The sequence below is a fragment of the Neophocaena asiaeorientalis genome, unplaced genomic scaffold, assembly GCF_003031525.2.
Source record: "Neophocaena asiaeorientalis asiaeorientalis breed wild unplaced genomic scaffold, Neophocaena_asiaeorientalis_V1.1 scaffold546, whole genome shotgun sequence".
Taxonomy (NCBI): domain Eukaryota; kingdom Metazoa; phylum Chordata; class Mammalia; order Artiodactyla; family Phocoenidae; genus Neophocaena; species Neophocaena asiaeorientalis.
Window position 1 is genome coordinate 1,032,710 of NW_020175442.1, and position 23,812 is coordinate 1,056,521.

General features: G+C 35.8%; 1 protein-coding gene across 1 annotated transcript in view; it reads left to right on the forward strand.

The window, feature by feature from the left end:
* COL24A1 (collagen type XXIV alpha 1 chain) overlaps nt 1–23,812 on the forward strand; it is a 377,122-nt gene that overhangs the window by 327,722 nt on the left and 25,588 nt on the right. Inside the window, exons 48-53 of the mRNA XM_024767884.1 lie at nt 10,400–10,507; nt 12,184–12,291; nt 12,384–12,437; nt 13,017–13,079; nt 15,873–15,926; nt 20,237–20,272. Of these exons, the coding sequence (XP_024623652.1) occupies nt 10,400–10,507; nt 12,184–12,291; nt 12,384–12,437; nt 13,017–13,079; nt 15,873–15,926; nt 20,237–20,272 (423 nt within the window). The remainder of the gene's footprint in view (nt 1–10,399; nt 10,508–12,183; nt 12,292–12,383; nt 12,438–13,016; nt 13,080–15,872; nt 15,927–20,236; nt 20,273–23,812) is intronic.

A 23,812-nucleotide genomic window follows, 5' to 3' on the forward strand; every position in this document is an offset into this window, starting at 1 on the left:
CCTGGCACATTCACACTGCAGTTTCAATGGTTTTTTAAAGTCATGTGACTATAACTGAAGGATAGTATTGGGGAGGCTCACAGTTGACTATGTGAATTTCCTTCTGTATAAATGAGTGTTTTGAGACTAGGCAACTTAGCACATCTGTAGTAAATGAGTCTACCATGCTGTTTTCATTTATGAAAAAGGAAAACAACTTTTCCCTGCAAAGATCATAAATCTATTTGTCATCAAAATGAAGCCTTACCCATTTTTTTTATTTTTCACTGCTGCAACTATAAAATTGGTTATTGGAAAAAAGGGAAAGAAACAAAACTAACAGCTTGACTTAGGACAAATCAAGGCCTTTCAATCTTTTTTTTTTTTTTTTTGCGGTACGCGGGCCTCTCACTGTTGTGGCCTCTCCCGTTGCGGAGCACAGGCTCCAGACGCGCAGGCTCAGCGGCCATGGCTCATGGGCCCAGCCGCTCAGCAGCATGTGGGATCCTCCCGGACTGGGGCACGAACCCGCATCCCCTGCATCGGCAGGCGGACTCTCAACCACTGCGCCACCAGGGAAGCCCAAGGCCTTTCAGTCTTGACTATGCACTTTCTCAGGTGAACACAGGCTTAAGTGTTGTCTAAAATGAGATGTTTGTCCTAAAAGAACGTTGAAATTCTTGCATTTTCCACTTGTGAATTGTGTCCAGTCTAAGAAGGAAAAACACACTTCATCAGCCCACTCATGATCCAAGCATAGAGTAGCAGGAGCCCTGTAGAAGCCTCTGTTAGGAACACCAGCAGCCCTGGCATCCCTCTGGGTTGTGTGTTCTCTAGTTTATGAGCTGGTCACCCTAAAGAAACTTCTGTTTCCAGGAAGATATATTTCTTAGTATTTTGGAGGAAGAAACATACCGGCATCAGCCAGATCTACATTCATCAAATCCTGTCACCTCTTGATTATTAAGGGGTTGATTATCCAGTTAGGGTTTATCCTGATTGCTACTTTCTCTCTCTTCTCCACCCTCTGCTTGTTTTGGCCCATTTACTGCTCATTAGGAACTGTTCCAGAGCAGACAGAATTCACCCTGTCTGGCTGCTTATTAGCAACAAAATGAAAGACTCGCTAAAGGAAGTAACCTTCCTAGTTGCCGCTTCAGTGACTCCGAATCCAATAAAGTTCATACTCTTTGTGGAATATTGTTCCTTTAGGATCTGGCCTGTTTTACATTTCCAGTCTTACATTCTACCTTACTATTCACATGTGCTGTGTATTTTAGTCTAACAGTTATTAAACAGTTATTAAATAATATGTGCCAGGACGGGGAGATCAGCTCGGTGCTTTGTGACCACCTAGAGGGGTGGGATAGGGAGGGTGAGAGGGAGACGCAAGAGGGAGGGGATATGGGGATACATGTATGCATACAGCTGATTCACTTTGTTATACAGCAGAAACTAATACAACATTGTATAGCAATTATACTCCAATAAAGATGTTAAAACGTGCAAAAAAATATTTTTTTTAATACTATGTGCCATGCACTATTCCAGGTGCTGAATATATATGATGTTGTTTAATTCTCACCAAAACCCCATGACATAGGTATACCTATTATCTTCAGTTTACAGAAAAGGAACCTGAGACTCACAGTAACTCGCCCAAGGTCACACAGACAACAAACAATAGAGCCAGAATTCAGAATCACACAATCTAGATTCAGAGCCTGTGTTTTAACCACTGTGCTATACTTTTTTCAAGTATGCTTAATATCTTAGACATTGCCCCAAATTCTGTGTATTTCCCTCACTTTCATGGCTTTGTACGTGTAATTTATTCCCTCTGCTTGGAAGACTCTTCCATCTTTCCCTAGGAGGAACAACTTCTTGATCTTTCAGGACTCAATTGAACTGTTATCTCTTCCTTGGACTCTCCAGTCAAAGTTAAGCATGCCTGCTTGAACTTCTGTACACGCTGTACATTGATTCCATCAGAGCATGGCTCATATGGGTTCTAATTACTGATCTTCATGTCTTTCTCCCTCAGGCATTTGTAAACTTCTATAGAACGTGGATTCTGTTTTATTTGTCTTTGTATCCCTAGCACTTAGCATAGTGTCAGTCCCATTTAGAAGAAGCTCAATAAATATTTGAAGAATAAATGTCCTTTGCATAATAACTATGACTTTGGGAACCTGAGTTTAAAATTAAGATGTGTTCGCTACTTAAGAATCACCTATAAAATTAGTACAATAATATCTAATTCATATGGTTTTTATGAGAACCAAATGAGATCTTGTATGTGAAGTGCTTAGTACGGTGCATGCACTTATTGAGTTACTATCTTTTCATAATAATTTTCATGGCTAGTCTAACATTCAGTGAACAAATATTTGTTTAGTACGTAACAGTGTTATTGAATGAAACTTGGATCCACTAGCCTGCACACAGTAAAGCCAATCTACTGACACCACGTTGTGGTGAAGGAAAGTGCAACATTTATTGTAAGGCACCATACAAGGAGTCCTGGTCAGCTAGTGCTCAAAAAGCCCAAACTCCCGGATGGGTTTCAGCAAAGCATTTTTAAAGGCGAGGTGAGGGAGGGGTGTCACAGGATATGTGATTAGCTCATAAAAAATTCTCTGGTTGATGGTGAGGTTACAGGGTGGTGTGTCAGAGGGGTTAACATTATCAATGCTTAGGCACCTGTGGGACTGGGGGCTATGTGCTCATGGTCATCAAGTAGTTAATTTCTTCCATTTAGTGGGGATTTTAGTATCTGTAAAGCAACTCAGGAAATGTGCATCAGATACTATAATCTAGATACTTCAGAGGGGAGCTAAAGCAGAGGCTATGGGGGATGGGTCTGTCCCGGGAAGGCCCCATAGAGTCCTGCTCAGTTACAATATGAGCCCAGAGTTAGGGAAGACAGCAGTGAACAAGATGGGCAAAGAAAAGCCCTCATGGAATATACGTGCAACAGCAGGAAATTGCTGACATTTGACCATTTTTGACATTAAAAAAAGTCACAATTTAATATGAATCAACCTAATAATTGGGTAGTAGTCTATAAACAAATCAAGTAATTCTAAATTGTGGAAGTGCTATGAAAGAAAGCATAATGGGAAATAGATTTTGAGATAAAGTGTAATGCGAAATAGCTTATAGATGGAATAGACTATAGCAGCCTCACTGAGAAGGCTTACACTTGAACTAAGGACTGAAGGTAAGACTGACCCAAGTACTTAAGAATGAGGGAAGAACTTGCCATGTGAAAAACCCAAAATGAAAAGACCTGTAGGCAGGAAAAAGTTTGGCATGATAATAGGATTAGCCGAGGATCAAGCAAGATAGTATGGGTACAGATTTGTTATTTTTGAGAGAAGGATGGACATTCATTTCTTCATGGTGGTATGAATGCCTAGTCATGCTAAGAGTCAAAGAATAGATGAAATATCGTCCTTCACTCCGTTAGTCCCGTGAATATAGGCTGAGGCCTGGGTAAAGGAGATTTCATAGGCTACACTTATCTTGTCCAATATTATAGTGGCATTTGAAACTGTCCATTTTGCAAGAATGATAAACGACCAATTGTTCTATGAAAATGAGTAACTAATTTCTGTGAGGTACTACAATGTTGAAATGCCTGTATCCATTGAAACTGAACAAGAGTTAGTTGTGTATGCTCTTGGGAATGGACTTGAGTCAAGCAGACCTACCTTCACTACCTTAAGACTTGCCTCAATTCAATCCCACTCCAAGTTCCACAGGCATTAACACGTTTAGCGATTCAAAGCTAAAGTTACCTCCTAACGTTGGTATACAGCTCATTCATAAATCTTATTTCTAACATTTTGGCCACACTATTTATGATTGCCCCTACAGGAAAATGTTATGAATGCTACAGTATTTATTATAGTGTAGCCTTGCATATAATCACCTAATAATTACTACCCCACATATTTTTAAATAGCCAATTCTTTCCTAGGAGGGATATATTTAGTAAGCCAAATAAAATGAGAAATTCCTACTTAAACAGAAGTGTTTTTAGTTGCTTGGAGTAAAGGAAGTAAAGTATTACTTTTATAATCCACTGGTTTGCTGGCTTTAAAAATACTGTACTTACGTTGCCTAATATTATGCAAAAAAAAATTAGGTCGTCGCATTTATTTTTTATACTACAGAAAGTAAATTAGTTTTAATTACTATTTTCTCATACAGCAAATAACTATATAAACATAAGCTGTGAGCACAGAGGAGGGTGCTCGGCTGTAGGGAAAGGAAAAAACTGTTTTCCTAGTAATTTTATTTTAGATTAAAACATCAACTAATTTAAGTTCAGTGTAGTTTTAAATTTATCAATCTACTATTGAAAAATCAGTGAAATTCACATTAAAAAATTTCATTTTACTCAAAACTTTAAAGATAGTATTCCTTTGCTAATCCTCTTTAAAATGTGGATTTCTATCGTTGCCTTTATTTAGCACATTCTATTTCTTCATATATTTGTTTTAATTCTAATGAGAATAAGACAGCTACACCAAGGGGCCAGGGGAATAACAAACAGCATAACGTTCTCTTTGGTATGTTTCACTATTAAATGCAAACCAGTCATCATTGTTCCAAAATTTGTCTCTGTGTCTGTCCTCTAATATGTGTAGTTAGCCCCATTTTCCTTACCAGATCTTTCCATTTAGTTCCAGGATGAAGGCAGACTTAAAACTATTCCTTCCTTTCTGCACGGGGAAGTCAAAGTGGAAAGCAACTTCCTTTTCTTTCCTTAACTGACATCAGATTAAATAAAACAACACAACCATATTGCCATTACAGTTTCTTATACATAGAAGGCACGCAATAAAAAGTAAGCAATAAAAAGTAGCTCTTGTCGTTGTGGTTGACATTATTGTCATTACTGATCCAAGTACTTGTTTCCTTAGAAACCCAAGGCTTAAGCAGCCATCAGCTTCAGTCCTGTAAAAACTGACACTTTCTTACAGAGTCAAAACCAATTTCAGCAGGGAGACTGCCTTCTATCTGAGGATAATGGAAGTTTTTGGCCATGAGACATCATGTACTCTTATCATTTTACTAACTTTTTTAAGACTCAGGTAAACTATTGATTGGTCTCAGCATCTCTGAACAAATTAATGGTAATTCTGATTTTATTTACTTTTTAAAATTTGCTCGCAGTGACTTACGCTTTGCTGATTGGTTTTAGACAAATCATTTAGAAAACACTGGAAGGAATTCCTAGGGATTAGCATCTGTTTCTCTTGAAAGCAGAATTACTCATCCATCTGTATATTCATAATAAGAAATGTTTGTTCTCTACTTGTATGAAACATTGCTTGGAACTTTGTACAGAACACTCTGCTACTTTCCTCAAATTTCTCTCTAAGAAACCAATGTGAACAGTAAATGATTTGGAACATATTTATCATGCTGTGTTACAATGTCTGATAGCGCTGCAAGTAAAATGAAGTTTCTCGTGTACAGTTAACCCTAAGGACTAGTCATATGGTCTTTATTATTCTCACTAAAAATACTTATTGACCTCAGGAATGTTCAGCAGTCTTTGCATGTCCATTGTTCATGTATCACCCAAAAGATACCTTTTTTTTCTGTTGGAGAATAAAGATTTTTAAAAATACCTAAACTTACAAGTAAAGTGAGGTAAAGTGGTACTATTTTAGAACTCCAGAATGTTGAGGTGTCCTAAAGTCATCTAGGGTGATCTTTCACGTGATACATCTCCTCTCCAACTGGGATCACTAGTTGTCTAATACGGCCAGACACAGGATACGCTCAGTCTTGAAAGACAACCCATTATTATTTTTTTAAATTCTGTACTCATTCGTATTTTATAACCTTTCACCTAGTTTAATTCTGGAGCGACTTTGTTGGTCTATTTGTTTTCTTCCTGGCTTACATGTCCTTCCTTCCATCTTTTATTTATGACCTTGTAAAATCTGCTTTCTCTTTAGGCCACTGGTTTCTTCAGGTTTTTCAACCTCTTTTTGTTTTTATTGGGAAGGGCACTATTCATCTGAATTTTGTTTTTAAAACTTGCCTTTCCTATAGTCATATTCCCATTAGAATCCTGGCCATTGGTATAACACTTATATCTTTCCTGAACATTTTTTAAAGTTTTTATTGAATTTGTTACAATACTGCTTCTGTTTTATGTTTTGGTTTATTGGCCCTGAGGCATGTGGGATCTTAGCTCCCCGACCAGGGATCGAACCCACACCCCCTGCATTGGAAGGCAAAGTCTTAACCACTGGACCACCAGGGAAGTCCCTTCCCTGAACATTTTTGAAATTCTGTATCCCACAGTCTCAAATGACTATGACTGGATTTGCTTTCATTTGTATTGATGAGCTCTACAATGGCACCATCTCATGTCTCCAGGGTTCTCATAGTTCATATGGACAGTACACTACCAGATAATCTATCCCAGAGATATGGAACCAAAAGGCTCCCAGACCAAATTAAATCAAATCGATGTAAAACACATAGCAAGAAGCAAAGGGAAAGAACTAGCGTAGGTTAATGACTTAGGATAAGGTGCAAGCAACGTGGAAGAACCACACCACCTGAATCCTAAGTCCACAATGTGGATCTCTCTCTCTCTCCCTTGCCTCTCCCTCCCTCTGTCATGCCCCCCTCCCTTCCTCCCTCCCTATATAGATTTTGCCCTCATAATGGTTCCTTACAAATATTGAGAGCCACTAATATAGATAAATGGTGAGAGATAAAATGGTTGATGTAGATTGGGACAAAAAAAAAGATTTGAAGGTCAAGCTAAGGAATGTGAGCCTGTGTCCTAAGCACTGAGCATAGTACATGGCACCTAGTGATAGTGATAGAAAAAATGATTTTATTCATTATTTTAGTGAGTTTTGTGATCATGAAGAAAATCTGCTTAGAAAAGGTAATTTTTTAATATATTGAACTATTTTTTTACCACTAGTAAGAGAATAAAAAGATATGTGATAATTTGGAGGAAACATTTTTTAAAAAGAGGAAAAGTGCTTTAGCATTAAATTCAAAATTGGCTTTACCTTTTAAATCCTATTCTCCCAAGCAGGCCTTCCACAGAAATGAGTCTAGTGTATCTGGAGTCAGTTATCTCTCCTACCACATTTATAACTCTAAGGGAAACAGCTTTACCTTATGATCCAGTTAACCCTACCTTCTCAGTAATTTCTTTTCTAATTAGCACCAAAGGTAACGTCCCCTCTTCAGAACCTTTCTAGTATTTATATCTCTTTTCTCATCTGGTCTTTATTTTTTTTTACATTTCTGCCTTTATTATAACTATTTATGTTACAGTCTATTTAACTTAATTTTAAGCTTCTTAAAAATAAAAACCATATCTTATTTATATTTGTATTCTCCACAGGGCTTCTCATGATACCTTCTTTACACATAGATGATATTCAACAAATATTGTTGAATGCATGGAACAACTATTACACGACCCAATTTATTATCCCAGGAATCAACTCAGAAAGTAGCAATCATCTCCTAGAACAGGGGTCAGCAAAATTTTTCTGTAAATATTAATAACTGTTTTTGAGTTTGCAAGGCAAGAGGCAAAATCAAGGGTATTACTTAAGAACTTACGTAACAAGAAAGAAAATAAGTTTTCACAAAATTTTTATTTATGAAATTTAAAATATATTAATGTAGTATAATTTTTTGTGATACAAGTCTACTAATGAGAAAAACAGAATTCTTTTGCAAGGGGGATAACATTTAGCTTATTACAGTTTCCTATCATCAAAATTTCATTTGTTAATGTGACTTAGAATGAGTTTTGCATGTTTTACATATTTCATCTTTGAAAATTCTTTTCACACAGATATGTACTGCCAAATACTGCAGTTCATGAGCATATGATTTTAATTGAGCATATTCATTGCTTGGAAGGAATTTATAAAATTCTGTTAGATTCTTCTCTTGGTAGTTGCCTTTTAGAATGTCATTATATTGTACATTAGTCATTTCCAATTGAAGTTATAGGTTGAACTCCTCAAGTGAACAGTTAAATGGATTTTGAATATAGAAATTTCTTGCATCTAGGTCTGAAAAATGCTTTAGAAATGCTTTTGAAAGTGAAAATGCTTTTCACTTTCAAAGGCTGAAAGTGTTTGAGCTCAGAAAATCTACCCACCGCAAATTTGTGTGGAAATGGAGATCTCACTTCTTGTTTTAATTTTTGACAGCACAGGAAGTGTATAAAGCTGTTTGACATTACTTGTGATTCAAACATTAGTTGTCATCAAAATGACTTTAGCACAGTATGTTTCACATGTGAGCATTGTTTTGCCCTGCAATTTTTGGTTGAATTCATAGATAAGCATTAAATGAGTCTGCAGCAAAATCTAATTTCTAAAGCCATTTATCATTCCATAATAGAGGTTGAGGGCAGTTCTTCTCATTCAAAAAAACTTCAATCATAGTCTCAAAAATCTCAATAAAACTTTATCCCTGCTAAGCCATCAAACTGCTACACGTTAGAGAAAGTCAGGATATTCAGTTTCTATTTTGACAAAAAAAATTCACAGAACCACCAAAGGTTAAATTTACAAGAGTCAATGATAACATATGCTAGATTCAAGTATTTTCCTCAGAGTACCTGATAGTGAATAATACAATAAATAAACATAGCTCTAAATATCTTAACATTTTCACAAGTTTTGTTAATTCGTCTAGTTAGTCTTTCTCTTATCCATTGCCATCAGTTTTATCACATTTTAGCAGATACCACTTCAGGTTGAATTGATTTAATGTTTTAACTTACTTGAAAATATTCTTACCTATAGTCACTCCACAAACTATTCATACAGGTTAATGCTTCAGGCACTTCAAACTCAGCAATGACTCCTCAAATAAACAGCTGAGTAGTATTACTAACATCTGTCGATTAATCAAGAGGCAAGGAAAACCACTTGAAAGCATTTGCCTTATTTTTCAATTGACTATTGATGCTGCTCCAGTGTCCTTGACATTTTAAGCAACTGTTCTTGCCAAAATGCTAAGAAACGAGTTTATTTTTGCTGCACGATTTAATTAAATCTATCAATAAGCAACTTTGTTGGACTAACAAATGAGCCACTCAGAAACTTTAGTTGCAACTTCATTTTCAAATTTTTGTGAAGAATTTTTATTGTGTTAAGATACTCCGTTTTAGGTTTCCTAATTTTTCTGTTACACTTCTGTGAGGTGGGAATATTGTGTCAGGTGCTTGGTATGATAATGTTGATGTATATTGTACTTTTTTAAGCAAAACTATAGTGTCATTGCATAATAAATAAAGCTTTCACATCTAATTTGATCACAAAATAAGCCACATTCCACTGTGCCTTAAAAATACAACATTCAAAGCCCACTGTTTTCTTCTTTTCTTGTTTTGATACAACAGATATGCACTGATAATAAAGTCTCACAATGAGTCAATATATGTTCCTCTCAAAACACTGTCAAGTTATAATTGCATCACTGTAATTTGCAATGCAACAAGCAGTAGTGGGAAGCAATGAGTGCCTTTTAGTCTCTGCCACAATGACATTATAGCACAAAGCAGTCACAGACAATAATATATAAATGAATGAGCATGACTGTTTTCTAATAAAACTTTATTTACAGATTCTGAAACTCTAATTCCGTGTAATTTCCACATCTTGAAATATTATTCTTCTTTTGATTTTTTCAACATGTGAAAATGTAATAACTATTCTTCGCTCACAAGCTCTACAAAAAGAGGGGATGGATTGGGTTTGGCTTGCAAACCATAGTTTACCAACTTTGATTTAGGATTTGGCTTTGAAGAAATACTGTTTGCTTACTTAACTTTATTCCCAATTAAGCTATTTGAAGCAAATTTTCTGGAGTCACGTGTGATTGAAAACTAGAATATTCTTTTTTACTGAGATATAATCAATATAACATCATATGTTTCAAGTGTACAATGTAGTGATTTGGTATTTGTATATATTGAGAAATAATGACCACAATAAGAAGAATATTCTTCTTAAGGGTATGTTCATTAGAGTTGCATGCACACAGGAGTATAACACAAAAAGTTAGAATGTGACAAACATACTTCACATCTAGGCTACTTAGTCAGAAGATACTGACTTTGGTGGATAGTACAAAGGTGGACTTTGTGCTGCCTCGGTATTTTTATTTTAAAAACCCAAGACCATTACATTAACTATAATTAGAGATTTTAGGTGAGCCAAAACATCATTTAAACATTTCACTTATTTGGGAAAGAAGCCCAGGATAACTCCCAAACCTGGGCAGTGTATCAACAGTAGGCTTTCAGAACACCAACCCCTCCTTCATTTATTGAGCGTCTGGATGGATTTTCTAGGAGCTGCACCAGTCTTCATTTCTTATCTGTGTTATTTAGGGTGTCAGAGGCAGCCCAGGAAGAATGGGACTGGCTGGGTCTCCAGGTCCTCAAGGAGCAAAGGGTTCATCGGGCCTTCCAGGAAGCCCAGGAGTTCTAGGCCCGAAGGTACTTTCATGTTTGTTCTGATGGATGAGCAGTATTGACCATCCTTCCTGGCCCTGAGTTTACTGGCTAGATCACAGGATGGTAAGACTGATAGCTTTTAATAAAATTTGGCTAACATGAAAACACATTAGGAAAAAACGAAAGTGTGTGGCCTTGACATAGCCATCTCCCGTGATAGCCACAGTGCATGTCATTTGCCAAAACTACTCATAAACCCAGGACTGGTGATGCTTTAAAAAATGTTCTTTGACTCATTTTGGTTCTTCTTTCCTTTCTGTCATCCACCTTCTCCGCCAAAACAGAAAAATCTTATTTACTTCCAGTTGCATACTTTCTCAGTTATACTTCCTGTTCCCCTACTTCTGAACCTAACCAACCAATTAATAAATCTGATAGGAGTACAGATTACTTCTTAAAGTCAAAGTGATAGTAATTGTCTTGCCTTAACATTCATTGCCAGGAGTATTGCCACATGGCAATAGGCTTTCCATACAAAACCTCTCTTAGAAATATCTCAGTGCAGATTTGACCCAGACAACTAAGAGACTAGTCCCGTATCTAATGCTATTTCATAAAAGACTAGGATTAAGACATTGGCACCCTCATCATTATTACCTCTTAATTTGATTTTCAGATTTCCACTTATAAAGAATTTCTAGGTAGTCTGACCCATATGGGTAAACTGAAAATGATGACCCAGCAGCTTACTGTTTAAAGTTTGAGCCTTTCTGTTAATGTTTATACCATGAATATCCCTTTCCACTGAAATACAAGATAGCTGAGCAAATGCTAAACCTAGGAAAATAAATAAGAAAGATCCCTACCTTTTATGGGTGAATCTGCAAAAAAAAAAAAAAAAGAAAAGAAAAGATCCAGTTTGTCAAGTCCCAAAGCTGTATCTTTATCTCAATACAGTGAAGGATAATTTGCTAATCTTAAAGCTTTGGTCAAAGTCTACCAAGCATCATTTTTCATTACCTTATCTATAAACCCCACATGATTCTTGTTTATTTTTAGAAATGGTAAAAGCTATTGCAACCCTCACTTCAAAAACAAAATAAAACTAAATTTTAAAAGGACTTGACTTTTTAAAATAAAATAATGATAATAAAGTATGTCTTAAAAGTGAACTTTTAGGGGATAAAGAGGACTGGTATCAAAGGAATCTTGGGAAACAGATAATTGAAATTAATGATGGAATTGAAAAGATACTCATGGAAAAAACCAGGGTTCACACTTCAAGAGATTCTGCTCTGTTTCTGATATCAGATAGCTGAATCATCTCTGTATGTAAGAAAAACACAGCAAAATAATTTCAATTCAAATAAAATACAAGTTCCATCGCATACAAACGCCTCCACACATCCTACACCCTCACTATTCTCTCTGTAGCCCCACTATCCTCCTCCTACTTTTGCAGGCCCCTCTTCCCTCCTCTTTCCACAGTCATGACCACAATCTCTGGAATTCTATTTCCCTGCTGCCACACTTCTCGTTCATTATAATCAAATATTATGTATATGGAAACTATTGGTGGGGAGAATGATCATGCAGATTTTGACTTCTCTAGTGCCTTGTACACATGCCTGAGGATGGGCCAGTATTTAGATTTCATTTAAAAGCCAATATGTTTATAGGTTCTAAAGTCAAGATAACCTTTATTTTTTTGTCTGTAGGGTGAACAAGGGCTACCTGGTCAACCTGGAATTCCAGGTAAAAGAGGTCACCGAGGAGCACAAGGTGATCAAGGACCATGTGGAGAGCCTGGCATGAAAGGGCAGTCTGTAGGTGACAACTCAGAAATTCACGAAGTACTTGTTCTACAGACCAGGCCAACATCGTACAATAATGGTTATCATATCTATTCACATTGCAGGGAGAACATGGTATTCAAGGTTTGACAGGTTTCCAAGGATTCCCAGGCCCCAAAGTATGTTTACATATTTTCTGCTCATCTCTATGTTGAAATACCAATGTTCAACATCTGTTCAAGAAACAGATGTTGAAATACCAATATTTAATCTCTGACTTGAGCTTTTGTTTTTTAAATCGCAAAATTTCAGTTGGTACAGAGTAATATATTTGAGTTTTGAATATGTTAATTTTGACTTATGTAACTATATATTTTCCTAGCAATTTTATGGAATAATTAGCTTTTGTCTCTTCTCATTCTGTTTTCCCAAACATTTTATTTGAAAAATTTCAAACATAAAGTTGAGAGAATGAGTAAACATCTATATACCTATTACCTAAATTCTACCAAAACATTTTACTCTACTTGCTTGACTATGTACCTACCCATCTATTTATACCTCCTCCTCTCTCCATCCATTTTTGATGTCTTTTGAAGTAAATTGTAGACCTCAGTACAATTCCTCCAAAATACTTAAGGCTGTACTTCATTAACTATCAAGTCCCATTTTTAAGAGCCAATTCTTAATACGTTGGTACAAGGTTATTTCATGTACTAAATGTTCATATTTTGGCTTTTTTAAAATTGTGTTTCTAGGGTCCTGAGGGAGATGCTGGCATTGTTGGAATATCAGGTCCTAAAGGTCCTATTGGACAGAGGGTAAGTATGAAGTCGTTCTGCCTTCCCAGATATTGTGATTCTTTGTTGACTACAGGAATTAGGGTTAAGAACTCTAAAATAAATATGCGCCAAATTAATAACTTTAAAAAATGACTCTTAAAACAGAAACTCATTAGAGCACATGCAGACATTCTCAACCTTTTTCAGTTCGTTTGTTAGTTTGAGCAAAAGACCTCACAGACCACCTGTACTGCCCAGTTCTTACTTAAAAAAAAAAAGAATTAATGTAACTACTGGATAATATATTTATTAACTCATACCAGTTAATAAATATATTATAAAAAACATAAAAGCAGTTTCATGTTATAAGAATTAATATAACCAGGGACTAGAGACCACCCCCATGTACCACCTGGAGGAGGCTTGTCTATGACCAGAGCTTCTCAGACCACACTTTGAAAAATGTTTCCCAATAGCTGTGTTTCCTCTGCTCAGGGGTGGGTATCCCCAGAGAGTAACGAGAAACTCCTTAAAGAGTTGGAAAGGTCAGGGCTCTGAAGAACTCCAGTTAGCTGTTTAGTGCCTGAAATTGCAAACTGTAGAGAACGTAAATAGGATAGATAAGTCACCAGCAGTAACTGGTTATTGTTTTTGTTTGTTTGTTTGCTTTTTTATTAACCACACTCTCCTAACTGATGAGATGATCTATAAAACTAAAGAGAAAAAAGGTTAAAAATAAAAGCCAAGCACTGGTTTGACCGTGGTAGTAGCACCTCTACGGCTAACAGCAGTTGCTAAGGCAAGGGTGGAGAGAGCTGAGAGGAAGGAGAGCAGTTCAGATAGAGGAGAACTGAGTCTTGAAGAAGAATTTTAAAACTGAAAACCACTATCTTGTCCAAATATTAAATGAAAAGTCAAATTTTTAAAATCCTATGCCGCTTCCCTAACTCTTACAATAAATTATTTCCTATAATACAAAGAGCAGTGTTATCGTGGGAAATGTTTATTTAAAGACCCGTCTCAACATTTCTCCAGGTGCAAATGTATTAGTTATTTTTATGATTTCTGAAGAACCATGGAAAGCTTGTGCTTTTAGGTAAAGTCCAATTCTTTATCATCCACAGGTGGGTTATGTATGGATAAGCTTCTCTGTAATAAATATTGGTTTTAAGTTCTTACATAAAGTTCCCCAGTAATTAAATTCATTCATTCTGATTTTATTAAGTTCTCAATTAATTAAATCCTTTCTTTATATTGTCAAAGAGAAGTTGGCTGCCTGCCTAGCCTCTGTCCTAAGCAAAGTCATATGAGGTGCTGTGTCTCTATAAGCCAGGATCTGAACCTATACTGCTTTGCAGCTCCAGAAATTTTATCAGCTCTCCAATAGTAAGGTTATGGTAACTAGTTCACAAATACTAACTTATAAGTGCAGATATTCCTATTAAGTCATTGTAGAGACAAGTGAAAAGTCTTGCTAGGTTAATATTTAGCAAAAAACTATTATGTACCAGGTACTGGTGTTCAGTTTATGTCCCTGTATCATTTACTCCTCATAAAAATCCTGTGAGAGATGCTATTATCCCCATTTTGCTGGTAGGGAAACTAAATCTCTGAAAGGTAATTTGCTGAAAGCCATATGTGGCTAGTATGTAGAGGAGCTGGAATTTGAATCCACATCTGATTGACTGAATAATATGTACAAATCATTATTTCAGAAAGTTAGATCATGGTCAAATTTATTAGATTGACACTTTCTTGGCTTTTTTTTTTTTTCCCAGTAATAAGCCAATCTAGAGGATATACTTGATTAGGATAAGAAATCAAGCCTCTTGATTGTGGACCTTTGTGATTTGGGAACCATATTTTAAAATTATCACTTAAAGTAGATCTTCATATTTAAAAGTGCTTTCATTAGATTTACTTTTTAGAGTATCAGGTAATTTCTCTCATTCTAAGCCAACTTAATCTTAAAGCTATTTGTCAATAGACTGAATGGCATTATAATTATCTCCACTGAGTATTTTCTGTATCTTGGCAGGAGTTGGACAAAGAGAAAGCCTGTTAGATAGCCACATTTATATATGCCACGTTAAGTGGAGCTAGAAACATTGAAATTTGAAGCTAGTGGTAGCGGGGGTGGAGGTTGAGGGAAAATAACTAAAACATGTATTTTGTATTCATTAAGAAATGATAGGCTCCATTTTTAGTTTGGGAGGAGTCGACCAGAGATCCAGCTTATTCAAGGTTACCTTCATAATCAAATAGCAGCTTACACTTTCAAAATTGTTTTTCACATTTAGTTCTCACAATGGCCCTGTGAAGGTAGGCATTCTTATTTTACTGATGAAGAAGCCAGAAGTTTAACTGGTCACAAATGATGCCCTCTGGTTCTTTCCCATAATTTCTCTCAATTCCATGCTGCATGTCACTCAAATATCTGCTTGTTCAACATCTGTAAATAAATGTATTCAAAATTTTGTCCATGACTCTACATAGTCTTTGTTACATAAAGTAATTGCATTTGTTATGCAATGACACCTATGTAAAATGGCACCACTGAAGCTATCACCACATAAAAATTGTAATGCTGATTTATCAGTTTGTTGGAAATTATAGAGATTAATTCTCCTAATGGGAAACCATAATAATATGCAGAATTGCATCAAATCAAAATTACTATGATTTCTGCCAATAACATAAAATTTTGTAATAAAAACTGGAATTATGTGGACATGGACTATTTTGCCATTGTGCAAGAAATTTTCTAGAATTTTCCTGAATTATACTGGCATTAAGACTGACTGTTTTCTTTTTTTTTTTTAACCCCAACAGGGAAACACTGGCCCCCTTGGCAGAGAAGGTATAATAGGCCCAACAGGTAGAACTGTAAGTTTGTCACAATACAGGTTTTTTTTTTTTCTTTTTATATAAAGAGTAATCCACAAGGGATCACCCTGGGTATTTGAGAAGCAAGGATAAAAACAGATGTACATTTTCATCTGGAAGGTTATTCTTGAGAACTTAGAAATCTAATGTAATGAAAAGGTATACATAGTGAGGTAGGCACTTAAAACTGGAGTTGAGAAAGGAAAGTAGCACTGGGTGGTGGAGGAGGGGCTGAGCATTATAAGCACAGGGGTGATCACTAAAGCAACAGAAAGAATCCATTTTCTGAAAGAGGGAGAATAAGAAAAGGTACGCATACAGCCAAGATTTGAGTCTTTGGAGGTGCCCACAATAAAGGGATGAAACAGTTGGTGGGAAGAGCAGGAAAAACAGAAAAGCACAAGGTTAAGCTCAGTTTCGAGAAAGGAGTAGCTAACCGTGATCTTTAAGAGAATACATTGCAGTGGAAGACGGAGTACAGCTTTCAGTGAGGAAGGAAGTAAATAAAAATATTTAATAATAACTTTTCTCAAACTTTTGGAGTAGGTATGATTATTTGCATTCAAGACATAAGGAAACAGATGACATTTATAGAAGTTCACCTAGTTATTTAAGATAATACACGTAGTGAATCATATAGATGATATTTCCTACTTCAAGAGCAGTGCTCTTTCCACTCCATTCAAGCTATGTCTGGAGAGGAAACTGAGACAGTTAACATGTGCCAGGGCCTTAGGGAATCTTGCTATGAAATAAAACAGAAATAAGACAGTGAGGTGGTCACAGGAGGGTTTTACAATACTAACAGTAGTATAAACATACAAGAGGAAAATTGAGGCTTGGAAAGGAAAGACTCATTCTCTGCAGGGAATCAATATTTTGAATGATCTGAAAGTGTTGTGTCTATAGACACAGAGTTTTAAAATATAAAAGAGAATGTTTCAAATATTAAGTATCACTGTTCTCATTGATAAATTTAGAGAAGAATTCACCACCAAAGCTTCTGGCTTTTTAATTTAAAAAAATGAAATGTGTAACTCAGTATTTCTCTAGATTTGCAGCATTTACCACTCAGAGCTATATAGTCTAAGTGGGAAGTTATAAGTGGGAGAAATCTCATATTTCAGTGGGTGGTTGGTTCTTCAGCAAGCTAAGGAACACATACTGTTCTGATTATGGAATGATTGTTCTCCTCTGTCAAAAATGTGAAATATTAATTGGTTAAGGAAAATATGATAAAGAAATGGCTCAATTAAAATATCTTACTGTGTTTTGTTTATAGATAGTTCTTAAAGGCCCTTATAATGCTCAGCATGTACATCAAATTTTTTCCATCTATTTTTTCTATTCTAAGAAGAAACTTCTAAGGAAAGCTCACTATGAAAGAATAAGAATTTGAGAATGGCCAAAACACACTGTGGAAAAAAATAGTGGTGGGGGATGGAGGACTTGCTTTTCCAAAAAGGAAAACATTACTTCAGAGTCTTTGTAAATGACACTATGTGTTAGTACAAAGAATAGATCATTGTAACAGGCTAGAGCCCAGAATTAGGTCTCAGACTAAATAGGAATTTAATTACAATGAAAATGGTATATCAGTTAGGATGATTTGGACTGCAAGTAATAGGAACCCTGAATCAAACTGGCATTAACAATAAGGAAACTTCTATCTCATTATGGGAATCCCAGAGTTAGGAAGGGCTTCAGATTTGGTTAATTTGGTGAGTTAATCATGTTATCCAAGACTATTTCCATACCTCTGCTCTGCCATCCTGAATGCTATCTTTATAATTAGGCTTAGGGCAAATGACTACAATTTCTCAGGAATCACATCTAGATATAATTATCCAAAGTGAAAAAGTGAACTGTATCCCTTGTCTTGGGAAAAATAAAACTTTTTCTATAAGTCTCCATTTACATTTTTTTTTCTCATGTCTATTAATCAGCCACACACCCATTCCTATAACAGTGATAGGGAAGGGAGACGAAATTCCTTTTAGTCTTACTACTGCTATAAGAAATTGTAACCCTATTTCACCCAATTTTTTAAAAATCTCAAATGAACTTTTAAAGACTTTGTTAAAAAAAAGAAAGAAAAGAGAGGGGAAAAAAAAGAAAGAAAAGAAGCAATTAAAAATCTCAGAAAAATCATCTAGGAAACTAAAGTATAGCTTAAGGGTTGGGGAGACCTTTTATATAAGATAGGAAATATGAAAACTATAAAAGAACAGAAGACATATTTGAATGCTTGAAAATTTTTAATTTTTATGGCAAAAGATTCCATAAGTAAAACTAATAATATAACTGATAAAAAGTAATTGCAAAGCATATACCATATAATGGGTAATATAAAGAGCTTTACAAATTGGTATGAAAAAGAAAATTTAGTAGAGAATTGAAGAATAAATCCAAAAGGTCAGTAATTATTTGAAAAACCAGTCTCCTAACTTTTAGAGAAATGCAAATTAAGGTAATAATGAGATATTACATCTAACCTCTCAGAAAGGGCTGTAGGAAGAAAGGTATTTTTGTTTATCACTAATAGAAATGTGAATTACAGCCTTTATGGAAAGGTATTTGTTAAAATATATGTACATATACCCTATGACCAAGCAGTTCCACTTTGAGGAATTTGTCCCATATAAGTACCCAATACACTAGGGAAATTTTACAAAGCTTTTTTTCACAGCACTGTTTGTAATGGCAAAAAAAAAAAAAAAGTATGAAATCACATGACTGCTCATCTGTAGAGGAATGGTTGAGTAAACTCTGATCTATCCACTTTGTGGAATATTAATGCAACTATTAAAAATAATTATTTGTATCTAGTTTGGCTGACTTGCAATTGTTTCATGATGTATTATTAAACGTGAAAAATATGATGCATAGAAGAGTATATGATATCAACATTATAAAACATGACCAATCACCCCATACACATGTAAATACACTTGTCAATATCTGATTAGAAAAAAGTATGAAGCGATATGTACCACGTTGTTAATACTGGATTGGAGGTGGAGGAGGGCATAAAAAAAGTTCTGTAAAGACATCTTAAAAATCAGCTTTTTAAAGTTGATATAGTAGTTTGAAATGAATTAAGGACAAGATAGGAAACACAAACGAAGTAATATAAATAGTGAATAATAATGAAACAGTATTTTTAGCCTGCAAGATTAACAAAAAGTGATAGTACATCATAGCATGTAACAGAAGAAACATGCACTCCCATATATTGCAAGTGTGAATGCAATTTCAAACAAACTTTCTGGAGGACAATTTTTATCCAAAATTTTTAAGAGTGCAAGGATATTTATCACAGTGCTGTTTATCATGACAAAAATTAGAAAAAAATTTAACAGGCAATTCATTTAAAATATCATACTTTTTAAAATACTGGTAAGCATTATGGTTAGGTGGGAATTGTAGATTGATATAGAAAAGCATTAATATTTTGAAGGTGCAAATTCAGGTTACAGAAAAGATGAGTAGTATTATCTCATTTTTTAATAAAAAAGTACACAATTTCCACAAGGAACATGAAAATATTAACAGGAGTAACAGTAGTGACATCCAGCAACAGCAGAGTTCACATTGTCTTCAAGTGCACATGGAACATTCACTGAAATAAACCATATTTTAGATCATAAAACAAATTTTACTAAACTTAAAATAACAGAAGTCATGTAAGGTATATTCTCTGGCCATAACAGAATTAAATTAAGAGTCAATAAGCTAGAAAGATAATAGGAAAATCCCCAAACACCTGATAAATAAACCTCACACTTCTAAATAATTCAAGGACCAGAGTGTCTCAAAGAAAGTTAGAAAATATTTTGAATTGACTGAAACTGTATACACAACGTATCAAAATTTATGGGATATAGCTCAGAAGGAGGAATTTAAAAAAAGACGATAAAAGAGAAGGAGGAAACCACCCTGGAAGCAGGGTTTTTCAAAGGCTGAGAGAAACAAATATTAGAAGAATTTAACTTTCTTAATTTTCTTTCTAAATTATTTTGCCTTTGATTGTCAGATCAGCTGTTTTGACTTAACTGAATGAATAAGTATCATAACCCTCACTTTAAGGTGGAACTAGGCATAGCAAAACAGACATGGTGAGTCAGTAGGTTGTATTTGTTTTGCTTTGCTTAACTTACGAAAATCAGAATTTAGGTAACTTTAACTAAACAGGTCTTGCTAGATAGGAAAAAACCCAACAGAAATTATCATGTTTCTGGATACAGCCTCAACTACATTTGATAAATAACTATCAACAACACTAAACTAACATTTTATTTTTCTTTCAGGGACCCAGAGGTGAAAAAGGCTTTAGAGGTGAAACTGTAAGTTTAACTAAATTTGTGGTAATAGTATCACTGGTCACTAGGTTATAAGCTCTATGAAAGCAAGGACCTTTTTTGATTTTTTCATTATTATGTCCCTGATACTTGTGGAATGAAAATAAAATTACAGTTTTCAGGAAGAAAACTAACCTATATGTAGAACTAACCTATATGGTATACTGCAGTGAAACCTGATAAGCCCTAAACATGTTTAAGAATCTGCCAGTCACATTCTTTCCAAATCACTGTGTGAAGTTGAATATTTGCCTTCTCAGGCATCAGGAGAGGAGGTGTGAGCCTTCTTCACCGGTGCCAGAACAGGAGGACTGTCAAGTCACTTTAGATATATACCACTAGATCCAGTCAGCACCCAAGAGGGCTGCAAAGCAGAAGCAAATCATTAGTTGTATATTTCAGCCAACTGGAAACAATGGTGAGAGGATGGGCAAAAGGTACACAGCATTTTCAGGACTAAATGGCTTACACTGGCACTATTTCCTATTTTTCTTGGATGTCAATTCTTCCAAGTTAAAGAAGATATTTTGTAAAGGGGCCACTGTCCCAGCAGAACTTACTAAAGCAGCAGTCATAAACAGAGGGCATGCATGGAGTGAAATGAGGGGTACTGAAACCAAATATAGAAGGCATATAGGAATAAACTTGAAGATAGCATTAAAGTCTTGCTTAAAAGGTCATGATATTATATAGTGACAGCTGAGATCTCTGCTTTTCACCATAGGGTAAGCTTGGGGCTCAGAGTAAGTAAATTATAGTTATATTCGTTTGCTGAGGAAGGAAATTTATGTGATTTCAGAGAGCCTAAGAATCCTCAAAGGGTATTGAAATAGATGTGTTTAATTTGCAGCAATGTGTCCCTTATATTTTCTCAGCAGACTTACTTAACAGGAAGCAAGGATGTTTGCACACAGTGAAGCTATATGCCCCCACCCCCACCCCGCTCCCGCAGGAGAAGTACAAAGGGAAAAGAAAAAATAGGGAGGCTTGGAATTAACCCATATTCCATACCTGTCTCCAACTGCCTCCCTGACCTATCCTCTCCAAGTACTGTGGCTAGAACATAAGCTCCATCAAGATAGGAAACCTCAAGTGCCTATGACAATGGCTGTCACAAGCATTTCATGTGAAAAACATTCCCTATTTGTACACGTATGTGACCTTCTTTCTCCAGATACAAAACATTAAGAAGAGGCTTGAAAATCACAGTTCTAAAGTGAATCTTGGAGATTATCTTCACCGAACCTATTATGTTACACTCGAGATATCTGAGATCCAAATGTGCAGCAGCTCCCTCAAGGACATGCAGCTAATTAGGTACAGAGATAAGACCAGAGCCCAGATCTTCCAAATCCCAGGCTACTGTGCTTTTCTATTAATCATAGTACCTCTCAGAAAGTAAGAGTTAGGAGCAACTTGGGTAAGGAAGATGGTATGTACACATCCTTCACCTACTTTAAGAGCAGCCCACATACAGATTCCACATGAATGGATTCCTGATATGCAGTTATCCCCTAGGGCTTATAGGGCATAACTCATGAATTCACTCATTCCATCTTAATCACATTACTGTCTAATAATAAATCTTATTTAATATTACTAAACTCCCAATTAAACCCTCTAAACCAGTGGTTCTCAACCAGGAGCCATTTTGCTCCCCCTCCCAGGAGACATTTGGCCATGTGTGGAGACATTTTTGGTTGTCACAACTGGAGAAAAGGGAAAGGATGCTAGTGGCATCTAGTGTGCAGAGACCAGGGATGCTGCTAAGCATCTACCGTGCAAGCTTCTCAGTTTAAGAATGAGGAAAGGGAAGCTCTCTGTACATAAGCCAGCCTAAAGTAAAGATCCTGAAACTACAGATTGCATTTCTGTAAAGGCAAAGTCTAACACAGTCAGGTTTAAGGACATACACTTACCAGTATTTTTCAAATTTAATGAAAAAAATGTTACTTTTGAAGGATCATATGGGAATTGTGGGATTAAATGGAGAGACAGTCGATTTTCAAAGGTAGTGCTCTCACTACAGCCAAATAACCACTATAACCATTCACATTAATTTGGTTCCCCTATAGGAAATTAACATAGACAATTGTAGTTTTATTATAAACTGTATGATAACCTTCTTTATATACTTGTTTATATAATATCTAGAGAGAGTGAATCACTTTTCCTTAGTGGTGGGTTAGGTAGAAGAATAAAAAAGAATAAATACTATATTGTTGGAATAATATTTTGTTTTACTTGGCCTTATTCTATGCATTTGCTTCATTGGGGTTGTCCTGTCCTGTCTTGTTTGGTTTGAAGTATTTCATTTGATCATATTTGTGATGATCTGACTTGTTCTGGGTAACAAGCTGAAGTGAACTCAGTAAAAATAGTTTCTTCTTTCTATGACAAAATGCTTTTTCACAGTCAAAGATAAGGTAGCTATTTTGTACTGAACCTTCAGTGAGATTTTGCAAATGTCAGAAATATGCTAAGTAGAGTAAAATGTCAACTGTTTATTTTTACAATGCTGATCCAAAATGGAGAAACTTACTCAGCCAATTTCACTCTTGAGCCTCTGTATATTTCAATTTATTTTTGGCTGTGTTGGGTCTTCGTTTCTGTGCAAGGGCTTTCTCTAGTTGTGGCAAGGGGGGGGGGGCCACTCTTCATCGCGGTGCGCGGGCCTCTCACTGTCACGGCCTCTCTTGTTGCGGAGCACAGGCTCCAGACGCGCAGGCTCAGTAATTGTGGCTCACGGGCCCAGTTGTTCCGCGGCATGTGGGATCTTCCCAGACCAGGGCTCGAACCCGTATCCCCTGCATTGGCAGGCAGGTTCTCAACCACTGCGCCACCGGGGAAGCCCGAGCCTCTGTACATTTGAAAGGCTGTCTCCAACATGAAATCTCCCTAACTTACCATGCCACTTCTGAGGTAAAAGTTTGATGCATTTTCTGCTTTAACCTATAATCATAAATCATGCAAACTAAGAAATGTCCAGCAGGCATGGTGTTGGAGTACTCTATCCTTTTTAAGTTACTATGTGTTGTTTGTTCTTATTGTCACAGTATATTTAGAATCAACAGCTTTGGCAATAAAAGATACTTAAGTCAAGCATAGCATTAACATTATTCAAAACTCAGTTGAAGATAAATTTTGCTTTGCCATCTTTTAACCATAATCTGAATTTGACTCAGTACAGTCTTAACATTCAATCGACCATCCAGTAAGTTAAATTTTGAGCATTCTTAACAGTGATTACTGTTGTTTCGTTTTGAAAAATGTCAGCATAACTTTTCACATTTTACTATATGCCTTTCAACTATTCTAATTTCTAAATCAGTACTCGTTAATTTAAACATTATTCATTCATTCGTTACCAATCTTTGAACACCTACTATGTATTAGGCACTATTCCTGTTCCAGAAAATGAGAGGATGACTAAGACACTTTTAAAGGTCTGTAGGGACTTTCCTATTTGTTATGTACTATGGAATGCAGAAGTAGTTAGTTGAAGAAGAAGGTGGATGTTGAAGG